General features: G+C 45.9%; 1 protein-coding gene across 1 annotated transcript in view; it reads left to right on the forward strand.

Moving 5' to 3' along the window:
- Window positions 1-13,871, forward strand: part of stard13b (StAR-related lipid transfer (START) domain containing 13b) — a 636,160-nt gene that overhangs the window by 163,231 nt on the left and 459,058 nt on the right. Inside the window, exon 3 of the mRNA XM_038817804.1 lies at window positions 10,070-10,240. Within this exon, the coding sequence (XP_038673732.1) occupies window positions 10,070-10,240 (171 nt within the window). The remainder of the gene's footprint in view (window positions 1-10,069; window positions 10,241-13,871) is intronic.

Genomic DNA, 13,871 nt, shown 5'->3' on the forward strand with positions numbered 1-13,871 from the left:
GCTGGATGAGGCAAAGAATGATACCTGCCTGCAAGCAATGGCTAACCTGGTAAATCAGTTAAATCAGTTTAATCAGAGGATGACTGGAATTTCCTCTGAGGGGTAGGGAGTATGGATGATGTCAGGAGGTGGCCTGGCGGAGTGAGGGACCTGCACTACAGGATCACTTTATTCTGGAGGGGATTCCCTTACACGAGGGTGTTCCAGCAGCTGTGGCAATGTTCAATTTCAAATATGTTAAAAGTACTGAGAGATATTGGACTCAATTCTCTGGCCTTGTTATGCCCTTGCTCAAGTGAAACGAGGCCGGTGAATAGTGGGAGAGGCCAAAAATGAGAATCGTGCCAGGCGCCAAACAGTTTGCGATGCAACCGGCCCGGTACTGTGGGCAAAATCAGGATCTCGCCATAGCGTGGCAATAAACCAATTATCACCACTTAAGCCCTATTTCCGTACAATTAACGAGAGCCACCCCATATCCAACGGCCTCCCATCGTTCAGCGGCCTCTCTAGCAAGTGGTCACACTGGCGCTGATTAGTACTCCTTTTGAAAAAATGAAGGCTACTACTAATAAGGAATTGGCAATTATGGTTAAGTGGACACTTCACACATCCCAAATGGATTCGCATGGGTGGGCAGGCCATGTAGCATGTGGGAGTCATTGCCTATCATCCCAATCGCACATTGATGCCTGGACACTGTGCCTGAACACTGCGAGAGGCAACACCACACACGCACCATCCAACACAGGGATTGGGATACAACTCCAGGGACATGTTCACAGCACTAGGGTGGCTGTCACGAGGAGGGGGAGATGCCTGGAGAGATGGGCCAAGGGTTTGGAGGTTTGGAGGTCAGCCTGCATTGCGGAAGAAAGTGACAGAGGCATGATACTGGTTGTACACAAAGGTGTTTAATGTGTAATACAAGTCCCCATTCTCCCAATGGTGCACATGCACAGCCCTGTCCCATGTGCTGACTTTGAGACACGGCCTCCAGGAGGGGTGGGACTCAGGAGAGCTGGTGACCTCCGTCCCCACTCCATGGGATGGGTCCAGGATGGTACTCAGCCAAGTTTGCCCCAAGGGTCCGAAGATTCACATTTGGATGGAGAGGCAGCTGGTTCAAGCCCTGGCTGCCCCTGAACCACCTGGTTCTGCCAACCCCGGTGGTTCCCCATGGCCAGCACCATCGTGGCAATGCCCTCAGCAATGCTTCTCAGTGACTGGGCCATGTTCTGCGATGTACCCACCTGCGATAGGGACAAGCTACATAGAGCCTCAGCCATTCTCATCTGAGAGCGGGACATGTCCCACAGAACATCATCAAAGTCAGCCTGGTACTGGGTGACATCCCCCCAGAGAGGCAGACGTTCTGCCGAGACCCTCGGCCATGGCCCTCACTGACTGCGCAGCGCCTTGGACATTTTCATTAATGGTGCCGCGTCGTGCACCAGGCGCTCCACTGCATCACCACCATAGAAGTGATGACCTTGGTGCCATGCATTGCCAGCAACATCATCTGCGCCTGTAGCCTCTGGGACTCCTCCAAGTGGCTATGGATCTGTTGGAGTGACGCTGACATCCCTCTGTGAATGTCCCGGCTGCTCCCGTTTGACAGGTCCCCCAGGTCGAGCTTCGTAGTTCCTCACCTCTGCAGCGTCCGCCAGCTCTGGGTAACTCTCTTCCACAGGCTCAGTGTCAGGCTGGGATCCAGCTCGGTCCTAGGATCCAGCAGAGCTCCGACTGCTGTCTCGCCAGTGGGTCCCTGCCTTCACCTGATGTACATCACCAGCAGTGTCGTGATCACCATATTGTGTCCCTGAAGCCTGACCACTAATATGTCCCACTGAGGTGCGTGTATCTGTGTTGGTGGAGGGTGGGGATAACAGCTGTGACACAACTATAACGGTTGCACCCTCAGAGATCTCCTCCAAGGTGGTCTCCTGGGAGGCAAGAGAGGGTGCCGCCTGGGATAGACTGCCACTGATGGCTGGAGGACCTGCGGGAGAATGGACATGTGGTCAGTGGGAGGGATGGATCAGTCAGTAAGCCAAGAACATCTCATATTTGAAAGGTCCCCCAGGTTGAATCTAGTGGTTCCCCACCTCTGCAGCATCTGCCAGCCTCCGCTTGGGTGACCGACCTATCCTTGGCCAACCCAGTCACTTCCAGGGCACACTCCTCACCTTGAAGGAGGTGAAGATTTGTAGATCCTGCACCCCTCCGCCAATCTGGGCCCTCTCCCGATGAAAATGGGAGCGCTATTCCTGAGGAGGCACAGAGGGGGCACTGATAGCCACACACATGGTTCACAGTGGTGGGAAAGGGAGTGTCAAGGGAGGATTGGGGAGTGTGGTTGAAGGGGAGGTGGGTCGAGGGAGGGTTGGGGGTTGCATGCAGATTTTGTGGGGGGTGAATGCTCCATTGTGGGGGTGGGGGTGGCGGCATTGGTCACTGCTCTGCCGTGCTGCCCGGTGTAGGTCGTTGACCTTTTTTTTCAACACTGGAGGCCAACCCTCCTGGTCACACTCCCCGAACTCACAGCTGATGCCACCTCATCCCAGACAGCAGTGGCTGCCCTATGGTCACCCTCCTGGACCCTCGGGGGAAGAGTTCATCCCTCCTGGCCTCCACTGCATCTAGGAGCCTTCCCAGTACAGCGTCTACCCCCCCCCCCCCCCCCCCTCATCTTGGGCTGCTCTCCTCAGCTCCATATTGCGAGCTGGCTGGGATTGGCTGAGCAAGCGCAGCTTAAGTGCCGCTCAACCTTGTTAGCGGGGGGACTAGCGAGCGTGGTCCCGGCGAATCAGCTGGCGAGCCTGCACTTGCGGTGAGAAGCCCATGAGGCCTCGTTAAGTGGACCAATTAACATTGAATAGAATTGCCGGCTTTGCTAGGCTGAGCGCCGGGAAGCTCGCAGCAATTCCCGCTTGCTACCTCACTTAGAAAGTTTTCAGGAGAATTGCGGCCAACTCTTTTTCCATCAATTGCAATGGCAGACTGTAGCCTGCTGCGCCTGTTGGGCCTCCACCTTCGAAAGTCTTCTCGCTATCCGTAATTGAAGCCTAGAAATGTTATAGCACAGCAGTCAGAGGCAATTCAGCCCATTGCATCTGCGCTAGGCAAAAAAGAGAAAGTAAAGAAACTAGCCTCATTTTAATCCCACTTTCTGTGGTTCCAATGGATGGTGAATGTGTCCTTTGGTCCCTTTCTTGCACCACTTGGTTTCCCTCTTAATATACAGCATTGGGGATTCTTGCTGCCAACTAGTTCTTAGTTCGTTCAGAATGACGTTAAATTTATTATGCTTCACTTTATAATTTTCTAGAGGAACGAATTGTGACCTGAGGGATCCTTGTAGTGTGTGAAAGCCTTTCAATGGATTTTCCTTTTCCTTACGAAGTTCAATTGCTTCATCTTCAGTTTTCTTGTAACCCAACAGTCTCCTCGACTTTGCTCTGGTGTTCTTCTGTTCTGTTGTTCAAGACAGTCTTCATTTCTTCATGTTGCTGAAGGGTGATGCACTTCTTTTGTATTTGATCTTTAAAGATAATCAACTGTTCTTTCAACTATTTATTTTCTTGTCAACCTCTTGCCAACTCACAGTGCAATTCAGTGCATTACTTTGATACCACTGATAATTCCAGCACATCCCACAGTGTTGTGCCTCCTGCTGAGGTGTACAGTTAATCAACAGTAAGTTTAACACTGGATACATGCAATGATTGCTTAAATGTTTTCAAACTGACTCTATCAGAAGCAACAGAAACAGGCTAGTTGCCATCCTGCACTCTTTTTCAGGTCTTATCGAATTTCACTGCCAGGAAATTTACAAAATAGGGAAAGAAAATGAAATGAGTTTTGAATGCTTGCAAATAATGAGTGGAATTAAATGTTCCCAATGTGGATCCTGCCCACTATTTGGAGATGCAATGTGAAACTCACATTGCAGCAGCTGACCTCGAGAACAGCTGCCCTCAAAAGTTTAGTGCCTTTAGATCCGAGTTTGCAAACATTTTCACTCTAAGGCTCATTCTTGCGTTATAAAAATCCTGCAGATCATCATTAATGCAACACAAATATTCCTTTCTGTACAAAAATTAGTTACACAATGAAACATGTATTTATTATTTTTATTTTTTTCTTGATTAATGTTAAACGTGTTGCTGGTGATGTGCGCCTATTCTGTAAAGAGGTGGAGGTATCTTCGAAAGGACATAGGCATGTCATGGTCAATGTTCATACTGGTTCAGTACGTTTTTCTCATTAATGGCATTGCTGAAAATCCAGCTTCGCATAAGTAGGTTGTGCTAAATGGGACAAACCCTTTCACTGCTGTAGAATTCATACCGAAACGTCTTCAGCAATATTTCACTGAATTTGGAGGAAAATGTCAATTACTTCTTTGGATAGCTTTCATGGGGGAAAATGGGCAGCATTTTATCTTCAATATTTTCACCATAACAGCTTATAATGCATGGGTATGTACCAGCTTGTTGTGTCAAAATTGAATTTGTTGCGTAGATAAGGGAAAGGAGGAGCATAGGAGCAGTAATAGGCCATTTGGCCCCTCATCCTTAGTGCAGCTGTGGCTTGACCAAGTCAAAAGTCAATGGGCTGAATTTCTATGGCCCTGTGGAGGTGGATTTAGAGACAGAGAACCTGGAAAAGTAGGGAAACCAGGAAACCCTGTGGTCTGTCATGCCTCCAGGTGGCGTTCCCAGTTCCAGCTGCCATGGGAATAAGCAGGCCACTGCACAGAGAAAGGCAGCTAATAAAATCAATTAAGGCCCTAATCAAGGACAATTTCCCCAAAGCACTGCAACTTTCCTGGCATTACACAAGTCTACTGCTGTGTTGAGAGGCCAGCAAAGCTGTAGAGGCAATCTCTCACCAGATGGTTGGTAGGTTCTGGGTGGCTGAACTAATTGACAGTATCAGGGAGCCACAATGCTAACAGGAGCCCAGGAGTGACTGCGGGCAATCTTCAGGAGGCATCAACCCTCCTTTCTGAGGCCCCTCAAAGTGCTTTTTCACTTTTCCACCACTGAAGAGGGAGACTTTCGTGAACTGCTCCATTTTAAACCACACAAAAAAATCACCCTCTTCCCCAGCAGTACTCACCTGTCCTGGCAGAGTAGACATTGCCGACGGCCCTCCTTTTAAGGCTTATATATTCTTGGTTTGTCTGCTGACCTCAATTGGAAGCTAACATGGAACTGCCAATTAGGAGGCTGACTCACATAAAGTTGCTCAGGTGAGCACAAGCTCAGAATCTTACAGTCATGTTGGAATTATTGGTGCAAGTTTCTTTTGCAGGGACAAACAAATGTTCTGAGTAAACTTACCCAACTTTGCCTCCTTCCCAGTTCAGTGACAATTTCACTAGGTGTCTTTAATTTGAAGAGTAATCTGAATGTTAAGTCTTTCATACTGACATGGGCAATAATCTTTATCTGTGGAACTTTCCTTCTTACATAGATTCCAATATAAATTAGTAACAGTGGGTGGAATTTTCCCACAATTTGGCTAAGTGTCAGTTTTGGCGTGAAAACTGGTGCATACCCCACTGGTCCTGGCAGTGCAATCCAGACATCAATATTTATATCCTCTGGAAAAAAAGGTTTCCCCGCATGAAAGACACCATGCCTGTGATTCGACTGTCCCAGGGGTATTCTGAGCACTTCAGTCAAAGGGGCTCTGCATTTAAATGGCTCCACAGCATATTCTCACAGTCAAGCCAGGAGGATCGCAGCCAAGAAGCCAGTTCCACGATTCACCACGGGGGTCCTCATAAGAATGTTGGTTGCCATAATGGGAAACTATCTACCCTCAAGCTGGCAGGACATCCCACAGCAAGATCACAAATCCCACCTGGGAAACGGTGGCCGCACTGGTGAGTGCCAGCACCCTCCACAGGAGGACAGGGAGGACAGGTGTGCAGTGCCATGAAGAAATGAATGACCTACTCCAGTCTGCCAGGCTAAGTTCTTCTTGTCTCCTCTCATCACTCTCCCTTTCAGTCACTGCTCCCAGAACTACTTGGACCCTACATGCTGCCACCTAGCACAGCCCCTCCACCTGACCTCCCACAAGCTTCCTCATACCCTCTGGTACTCCCTTCCTCTCAGTTCCTCCTGCTTACTCGCTGTGCCCACACATGATCTAAGGAGCCCTGCCTCACCAGAGTTACAGTGTATACCATGCCTACTCACTTTTTTTGGCAAAGAGACTCAAAATTCCATGGGAAATCCCACTGACAGTCGCATCGTTTTTCTCACCGGAACTGACACTTTGCCATTTTTTTGTTAAGGTTCTGCCTGAAATTTCATATCATAATTTTGAGACATCAAAGGAACAGGAGGTAATTTAGGTCAACAAGGATGAGAATAATGGGCGAGAGAAACTATTTCTTCACTTACAGGATGTGGGCATTGCTGGTTAGGCCAGCATTTATTGTCCATCCTAATTGCCCTTCAAAAGGTGGAGGTGAGCTGCTTTCTTGAACTGCTGCAGTCCAGAGGTGTAGTCAGAGTGGCATTTTCCCATCCACCTGCTTGCGGGTTCAATGATGGGTGGGGGTGCGGAAGGGGTGCTTTTTGCAGGAATCCAAAAATCATTTTGATTTGATTTATTGTCGCATGTACTGAAGTACAGTCAAAAGTATTTTTCTGCGGCTGAGGGAATGTACACAGTACGTACGTAGTAGACAAAAAGAATAATCAACAGATTACATTGACAAATGGTACATCGACAAACAGTGATTGGTTACAGTGCGGAACAAGGGTCCAAACAAAGTAAGTACATGAGCAAGAACAGCAAAGGGCACTGTGAATAGTGTTCTTACAGGGAACATATCAGTCCGAGGGGGAGTCGTTGAGGATTCTTGTAGCTGTGGGGAAGAAGCTGTTCCTATGTCTGGATGTGCAAGTCTTCAGACTTCTGTACCTTCTGCCTGATGGAAGGGCCTGGAAGAAGGCAATCCCTGGTTGGAAGGGGTCTCTGATAATGCTGTCTGCCTTCCTGAGGCAGCAGGAGGTGCATACAGAATCAATGCGAGGGTGGCAAGCTTGTGTGACGCGTTGGGCTGAGTTCACCACACTTTGTAGTTTCTTGTGACCTTGGGCTGAGCAGTTTTGATACCAAGCTGTGATGCATCCAGATAGGATGCACTCAACGGCTCATCTGTAGAGGTTTGTGAGAGTCGATGCAGACATGCCAAATTTCTTTAGCTTCCTTAGGGAGTAGAGACGTTGTTGGGCTTTCTTGTCTGTTGCATCAACGTGAGTGGACCAGGACAGACTGTTGGTGATGGTGACCCCCAGGAACTTAAAACTATCGACCACCTGCACTTCAGAGCCATTGATGCAGGCGGGGGCGGGGTGGGGGGGTGCCGTGCTATACTTCCTGAAGTCGATGATCAGTTCCTGGGTCTTTCCGACATTTAGAGAGACGTTGTTTTTGGTACACCATGCATCCAAGTGATTTATTACCCTACTGTAGTCTGATTCGTCGTTATTTGAGATACGACCCACCACAGTTCTCTGTGATGTCACAATGCATCTGGAACACACTGTGGCAGTGCAGAAGTCGGGTTTACCTGAACAATGCCTGGGACTGCCTCCAGAGTTGCTATGGAGGAACTCTTGCTATGATTGACAGCTCCTCACCACATCAAAAGCAGCTACGTGCTTTCACATTTTCGCAGAAGAGAGCACTTAGCTGCTTTTGATGTGGTGAGGGGTTATCATTTATAGCAAGAGTGCTTCAGTCCTGAACTCCAGAGGCAGCCTCAAGTATTGTTCAGGTAAGTCTGACTTCTGAATGCCATGCTGTTCCAGATGTATTTTAAACATTTTGGATACCATGAAACCAAGTGTTATGGGCCAGAGTTTAGAAAACTCCAAAGTATATCATGGAATTCACCTGACAGACAACTGTTTATTGATTTTGGTTACGGTGTGCACAAGAGCCTGCCTTTCAGGTGTTATTCAAAAGAGGTGTTAGGCGCTTTTAATCAAAAAACAAACTTTATTCAACGAATTTAGTTAACATTTTTATAAACACACGCAGTAAGCATTTTTATCAACTACAAACATAAAGACCCCACACAGCTCCTGTAATCTATGAATAACCTTTAATGAATTCCCCCCTTTACTGTTCCAATTTAATAACAAGATCCTAGTAAAAACCAGTACCCCCTTTTCAAAGGTGTGGTCCAGCACACGCCACTCAAGACTTGGTATTGAAACTCGTGTTTCCTTTCCAAACATCAGGTTTAAATTCCTTCCAGAAAGCTATTTTCTCTTTTCCGTTATCAAGCAGTCTGGAAACAGCTTTTAAAATGAAGATAGGGAAACCTTTCTTTTCAACCTATGCAGTACAAACCAATTCAACCTCAAAGCGAAAGTAAAAACTCAGAGCCCAGCCAGCTCCCAACCCAAAACAGAAGTAATAACTCACAGAGCTACAGCCCAGCTCCACCCACACAATGACATCGCTGAAGCCATGTGATAAGACAAAAACATTTCTTAAAGGGACACTCCCATGACACAAGATAATGGAGATGCATTCAAACGTGAAGGGAAAGATAGATCAACAATCCACCAAACAGTTTTCTATGGAGTAACAAAACTGTCAATAACTGGCTAACACTATATTGTTGTGTGAAATCTAATGGAAGATTTGCATTTCAAAGTCTGTCAGGGGATCTCAAGCCCATTGAAGCGTACTTGACATTCAAGGAAGCCTCTGATACTTGTAATAAACATTTTTGGCTGGAGCAGCAGATCTTAGGAAAAGATAAGTGAAAATGTGGTGATTTTTCACCCTATTGCCTTGACCTCTCTTCATCTTTCAGGCAGGGGTCTCTATTAGGGTGTCTCTGATGGGGATCTCTTATGGCTGTCTTTGCTGGTGGTCTGATGTGGGGGGGGGTCTCTGTTGGGGTCTGATGGGGGTCAGACGTGAGTTTTATGGGGGATTCTGATGCGGGGTTCATAGAATTATACAGCACAGAAAAGGCACTTCGGCACATTGTGTTAGATAGGGGTCTATGTTGTTGGTCTGATGGTGGGCTCCCTGGGGATCTGATAGGTGTCTGGTGGGGAGGTCTTTCTAGGGGATCTGATGGTGGGTTCTGTATGGGTCTGATGGGTGTCTGGTGGGGGGGGGTCTTGTAGGGGGTCTGATGGTGGGTCCTCTGGGTGTCTGATGGATGTCTGGTGGGGTGTCTTTGTTGGGGGTCTGATGGTGGGGTCTCTGTTGGGAGTCTGATGAGGGGTCTGATGGGGGTTCTCTGTTGGGCATCTGATGGGGGTTCTGATGGGGGCTCGGGGTCAGTCGGGCAGGGAAGCAGGATTTGCGTTGTGACGTTAAAGGGCCTTCCGATGAACTTTCCGATGCACCTCTGTTATGCACTGACCCACTTGATCCATCTCAGGGTCCACCGTATCAGGCTCACGTTTGTAAATACCTGCACCAATTCATGAACATAGAACATAGAACATTACAGCGCAGTACGGGCCCTTCGGCCCTCGATATTGTGCCAACCTGTGAAACCATCTGAAGCCTATCTGACCTACACTATTCCATGCCCATATGAATCCCAGTTGAGAGGCCTGGAGCATCAGGGGGGACTGGAGAATCAAGCTTCTAGCCTTTAATTGGGTGTAAATGTGTGCAAATGACCCATTTGTATCTCCCCGCTGCTGGGGGACCGGAGCATTGGATTGGGTAGCCAATCCCATTTTCAGGCCACACTCGATTATCCACCGAATCAGGAAACCTGCTACCAGCGGCGGGCAGTGGAGAACCAACACTAACTGTTGACCTTGCCAATGTGGCCCACGTTCCAGAACTGAATTTTCAGAGAACATTTACCATATCTAATATAGTGAAGAAAAAGTAGAACTGGAACAGAGGAGAATTACATTACTGCTGTCAGTAGAAATCATGTATTGAATATTTTTTACTTCAATTGTCTTTCAATACATCTGCTACATATTTCACTACTGTTGCTACAATACCACTAATTTCATGATTCTTCAATTGATGATTCTTACAGAAACTGCAGTATGGAGATGTCTTCCAGTGGACAGACTCCATGACTTCACTGATGAGGAAACTCGACCAGCTGAACTTGGACATTGAGGATGCACTTAGTGCCAGTCCCTCTCCTGCCAGCACCCCTGCCACCAAGAGGCATGAAGGTTCTCAACAACCAGTAAGTGATCCAGTAAGTGAACAGCAGAAAAGGGTAGCATTGGGAAACGTCTGGTCCAATGTGCTTTAAAACAAAAATTAAATGGATGCAAATGTTGGAAATCTTAAATGAAAAGAATTAAATTCTGGGAACAAATGCCAAATCAGATACAGTTCTGATGAAGGGCTATGCCTGCAACATTAACTTGTCCATGGATCTATAGATTTTTTGCTTGACTTTGTTCAGACTATTTATTTGCCATGAATGTTTCACCTTATTTTATTGAGCTACTCCTCGGTGCATTTTATTGCTGTCTTGACTCTATCAATGACAGATGGTAAGTAATCTGCTCAGTGGACTCAGTGTTATACTAAAAATAAAATAATACTTTCTCATTAATTCTCAGCTATTAATATGCACTCAACTATATTGAATCATAAGTGCTTTGGCCCATCTTAACTCCAGGTGGGTTTTGGGAAGTTGGGTCATGAGATGTGGTGTAAAGTGGCATTTGATCAACCCTCTGAATCTCTTCTTTTTTTGGCTCAATATGCATTTTGCTTATGTCTATGTTAACTAAATTTTTTGAAATAAAAGATATTAGGGCTGAATTTTCTGTGCACCCCATGGCGTCTTTCTCAGTGGTGGGACCAGAAGAACGCACTGGCGAGAATGGCTGGAAAATGACCAGGCACACATGCAAAATTCTCATTTTTGTTGCTGACATTGCCTGATGGTGTAGGCTGAAGTGCTGGAATTGACTGGATATTTCAGGATGTTGGATGGAGGCTATTCAGTGGCACACAAATATCGCCTGGTGGTTAATTGAGCTTTCCAAAAGCAATACTCCATCTTAACCACTGGATACTGACACAAAGCTGCCAACTCCGAAGACTGGTTTCAAACAGTGGCACTGGAAAGTCACTGACCTGGTAAATAAATTCATAAACTTTGCCGACAGCGAACACCCGTTACCGGGTTCCTGGCAGCGTGGGGTGCATAGAAAGGAATGACCAATGGCGGCCGCCAATCACGTCGAGTCGCGTGCGGAAAATCCCACCCATAGTCTGTCATGAAGATCTCTGATGAAGTTGTGACATAGGAAAGGGCGTTTGAGGCTGATTAGTGAGCCAATTTAAAATGACTGTAGATTAGAATTATAAGTTCAATAACATTAATGGACTTCATATACAGTGATTTATAAATTAAGGATGAAATAACTCCCAACTCAACTTTTAGCCTTGCCTTTCCAGCCAAGCTGTAAAGGTGCTTGCATTTTGCCAAATAGAAGAGTAGCTGAGTAATTCAACCAAGAGTAAAGGCCAACTTCATCAATCTTGCATCTTAACTTCAATTTAATAACCCAGATTCATTATTCAAGTACATCAAACATTTATGCTTATTTTGAAACATAAATAATACACTCAGTATTTTTGAATGCTGTATACTTCCTCAATGAAATATCACTATTGTTGATAAATTTTGGCACAATTATGTATAAATGATCTGCAACATACTTTAGGTCCAATATTAGGCTAGCTAACTGGCACTTCTATCTGTTCTCTTAGGATATTTTGTTATTTTTTCATTGAACTTGAGCATCACTGCCAATGCTAGCAAATGTTTACACATTCCTAAATGCACTTGAAAAGGTAGTGGTGAACCACTACCGTGATCTGTTGCAGTTTATGTGATGTAGATACACCCATGATAATGTTAGGAAAGGAGTTCCAGAATTTGACTGAACAATAATGAAGGAGCAATGATATAGTTCCCAGACAAGCTAATGTGTGACTTGGAGGACTTGCAGATGATGATGTTCCCATACATCTGCTACCCGTGTTCTGCTGTTGTGGCAGGTAGAGGTTGCTGGTTTGGAAGGTGCTATCGAAGGAAGCTGTGAGTTGGGAAAGAGGAAATGAATGAGAAGATGGGATGTCAATCAAACAGGTTACTTTTCCCCAAATGGCATTCATCAGTCTTACTGATCCAGGCAAGTGGAGAGCATTTCATCACACTCCTGACATGTGTTACGTACATGGGTAGCTTTGGGAAGTCAGGAAGTGATTTATTCGCTTCAGAATTCCTATCTTCTGACCTGCTCTTGTAGTCATGGTATTTATGGGGCTGGTCCAGTTATGTTGCTGGTCAATGGCAACTTCCAGGTTATTGATGGTGGGGGATTCAATGATGGTGATGCCATTGAGCATCAAGGGGAGATGGTGAGAATATCTCTTGATGAGGATGGTCATTACCTGGTGTTTGTGTGCCACTTATCAGCCCAAGTCTAGCTGCATATGAACATGGACTGCTACAGTATCTGATGAGTTGTGAATGGTGCTGAACATTGTGCAATCATCAGCAAACATCTCCACTTCTGACCTTAAGATGGAGAAAGGTCATTGATGAAGCGGCTGAAGATAGTTGGCTCTATGATGGCACCTGAAGAGTTCCTGTAGGTTTGAGCTGGGGCCCACAATACAGCTCAATATTCCTTTTGCTCCCAAAGTGATTTTCTTAATGAGTTAAGCATTTTTAGTGATTTTCCATTTGTTTTCAAAGCGGCTGCCATAATAATTTGCTACTTTTCGCTCAATATTTCTTTTGCTCTCAAATTGATTTTCTCAATGAGTTAAGCATTTTTAGTGATTTACCAGTTGTTTTCAAAGTGGCTGCCATAACAATTTTCTATATTTTGCTCAATAGTGTGTTAGATAGGACTTCCAACAAGTGTAAGGTTTTCTCTTGTTTTGCATTGACTTTAATTATACTTGGGCTCCTTGATGTCACACTAGATCAAATGTGGTCTCAATGTCAAGGACAATCACTCTCTCTTCACCTTCTGAATTCAACTGTTTTGTCCATGTTTGTACCAAGGTTATGTGAGGTCAGGAGCCAAGTGGCCCTGGCTGAACCCGAACTGAGCCTTGGTGAGCAGATCATTGGTGAGTAAGTGCCACCTGATAGCACTTTTGACAACACCTCCTCTCATTTTGTTGGTGATTGAGAGTAAGCTGTTTTGGCAGTATTTGATCTCATTAGATTTGTCCTGCTTTTTTGCATAAGTCATTCCTGAGCAATCTTCCATATTGTTGGTAGATACCAGTGTTATGCAAGTATGGGAACAGTTTGGCTAAGAGCACAGCTCGCTCTGGAATGCAAGTCTTTACTGCTGGGCTGTTGTCTGGGCTGTTGTCTGGACCCATAACCTTTGCTGTATCGAGGGAATTCAACGATTTATTGACATGAAGTGAAGTGAATCGAATGGGCTGAAAACTGGCACCTGTGACACTAACAACCTCAGGAGGAGGCTGAATTTGATTATCCAGTTGGCACCTTTGGCTACAAATGGCTGCAAGTGCTTGAGCATGTCTTACTGATGTGCCGAGCTTCCTCTCATAGAGGATGGGGTTGTTTGTGGAGCCTTCTCCTTTGATTAGTTGTTTAATTGCCCACCAACATTCGCAACGGGATACACAGAGCTTTGATCTAATCCATTGGTCATGGGAGCACTTAGCCCTGTCTATCACAAGCTGTTTCCATTGGTTAGTATAGGTGTGGCTCTGTGTTATAGCTTCGCCATGTTGGCATCTCATTTTTATGTATGCTGGTGCTGCTCCAGGCATGCTGTCTTGTAATACTCATTGAACAAGGGTTAATACAC

This window comes from Scyliorhinus canicula, chromosome 14 (assembly GCF_902713615.1).
Source record: "Scyliorhinus canicula chromosome 14, sScyCan1.1, whole genome shotgun sequence".
Taxonomy (NCBI): Eukaryota; Metazoa; Chordata; class Chondrichthyes; order Carcharhiniformes; family Scyliorhinidae; genus Scyliorhinus; species Scyliorhinus canicula.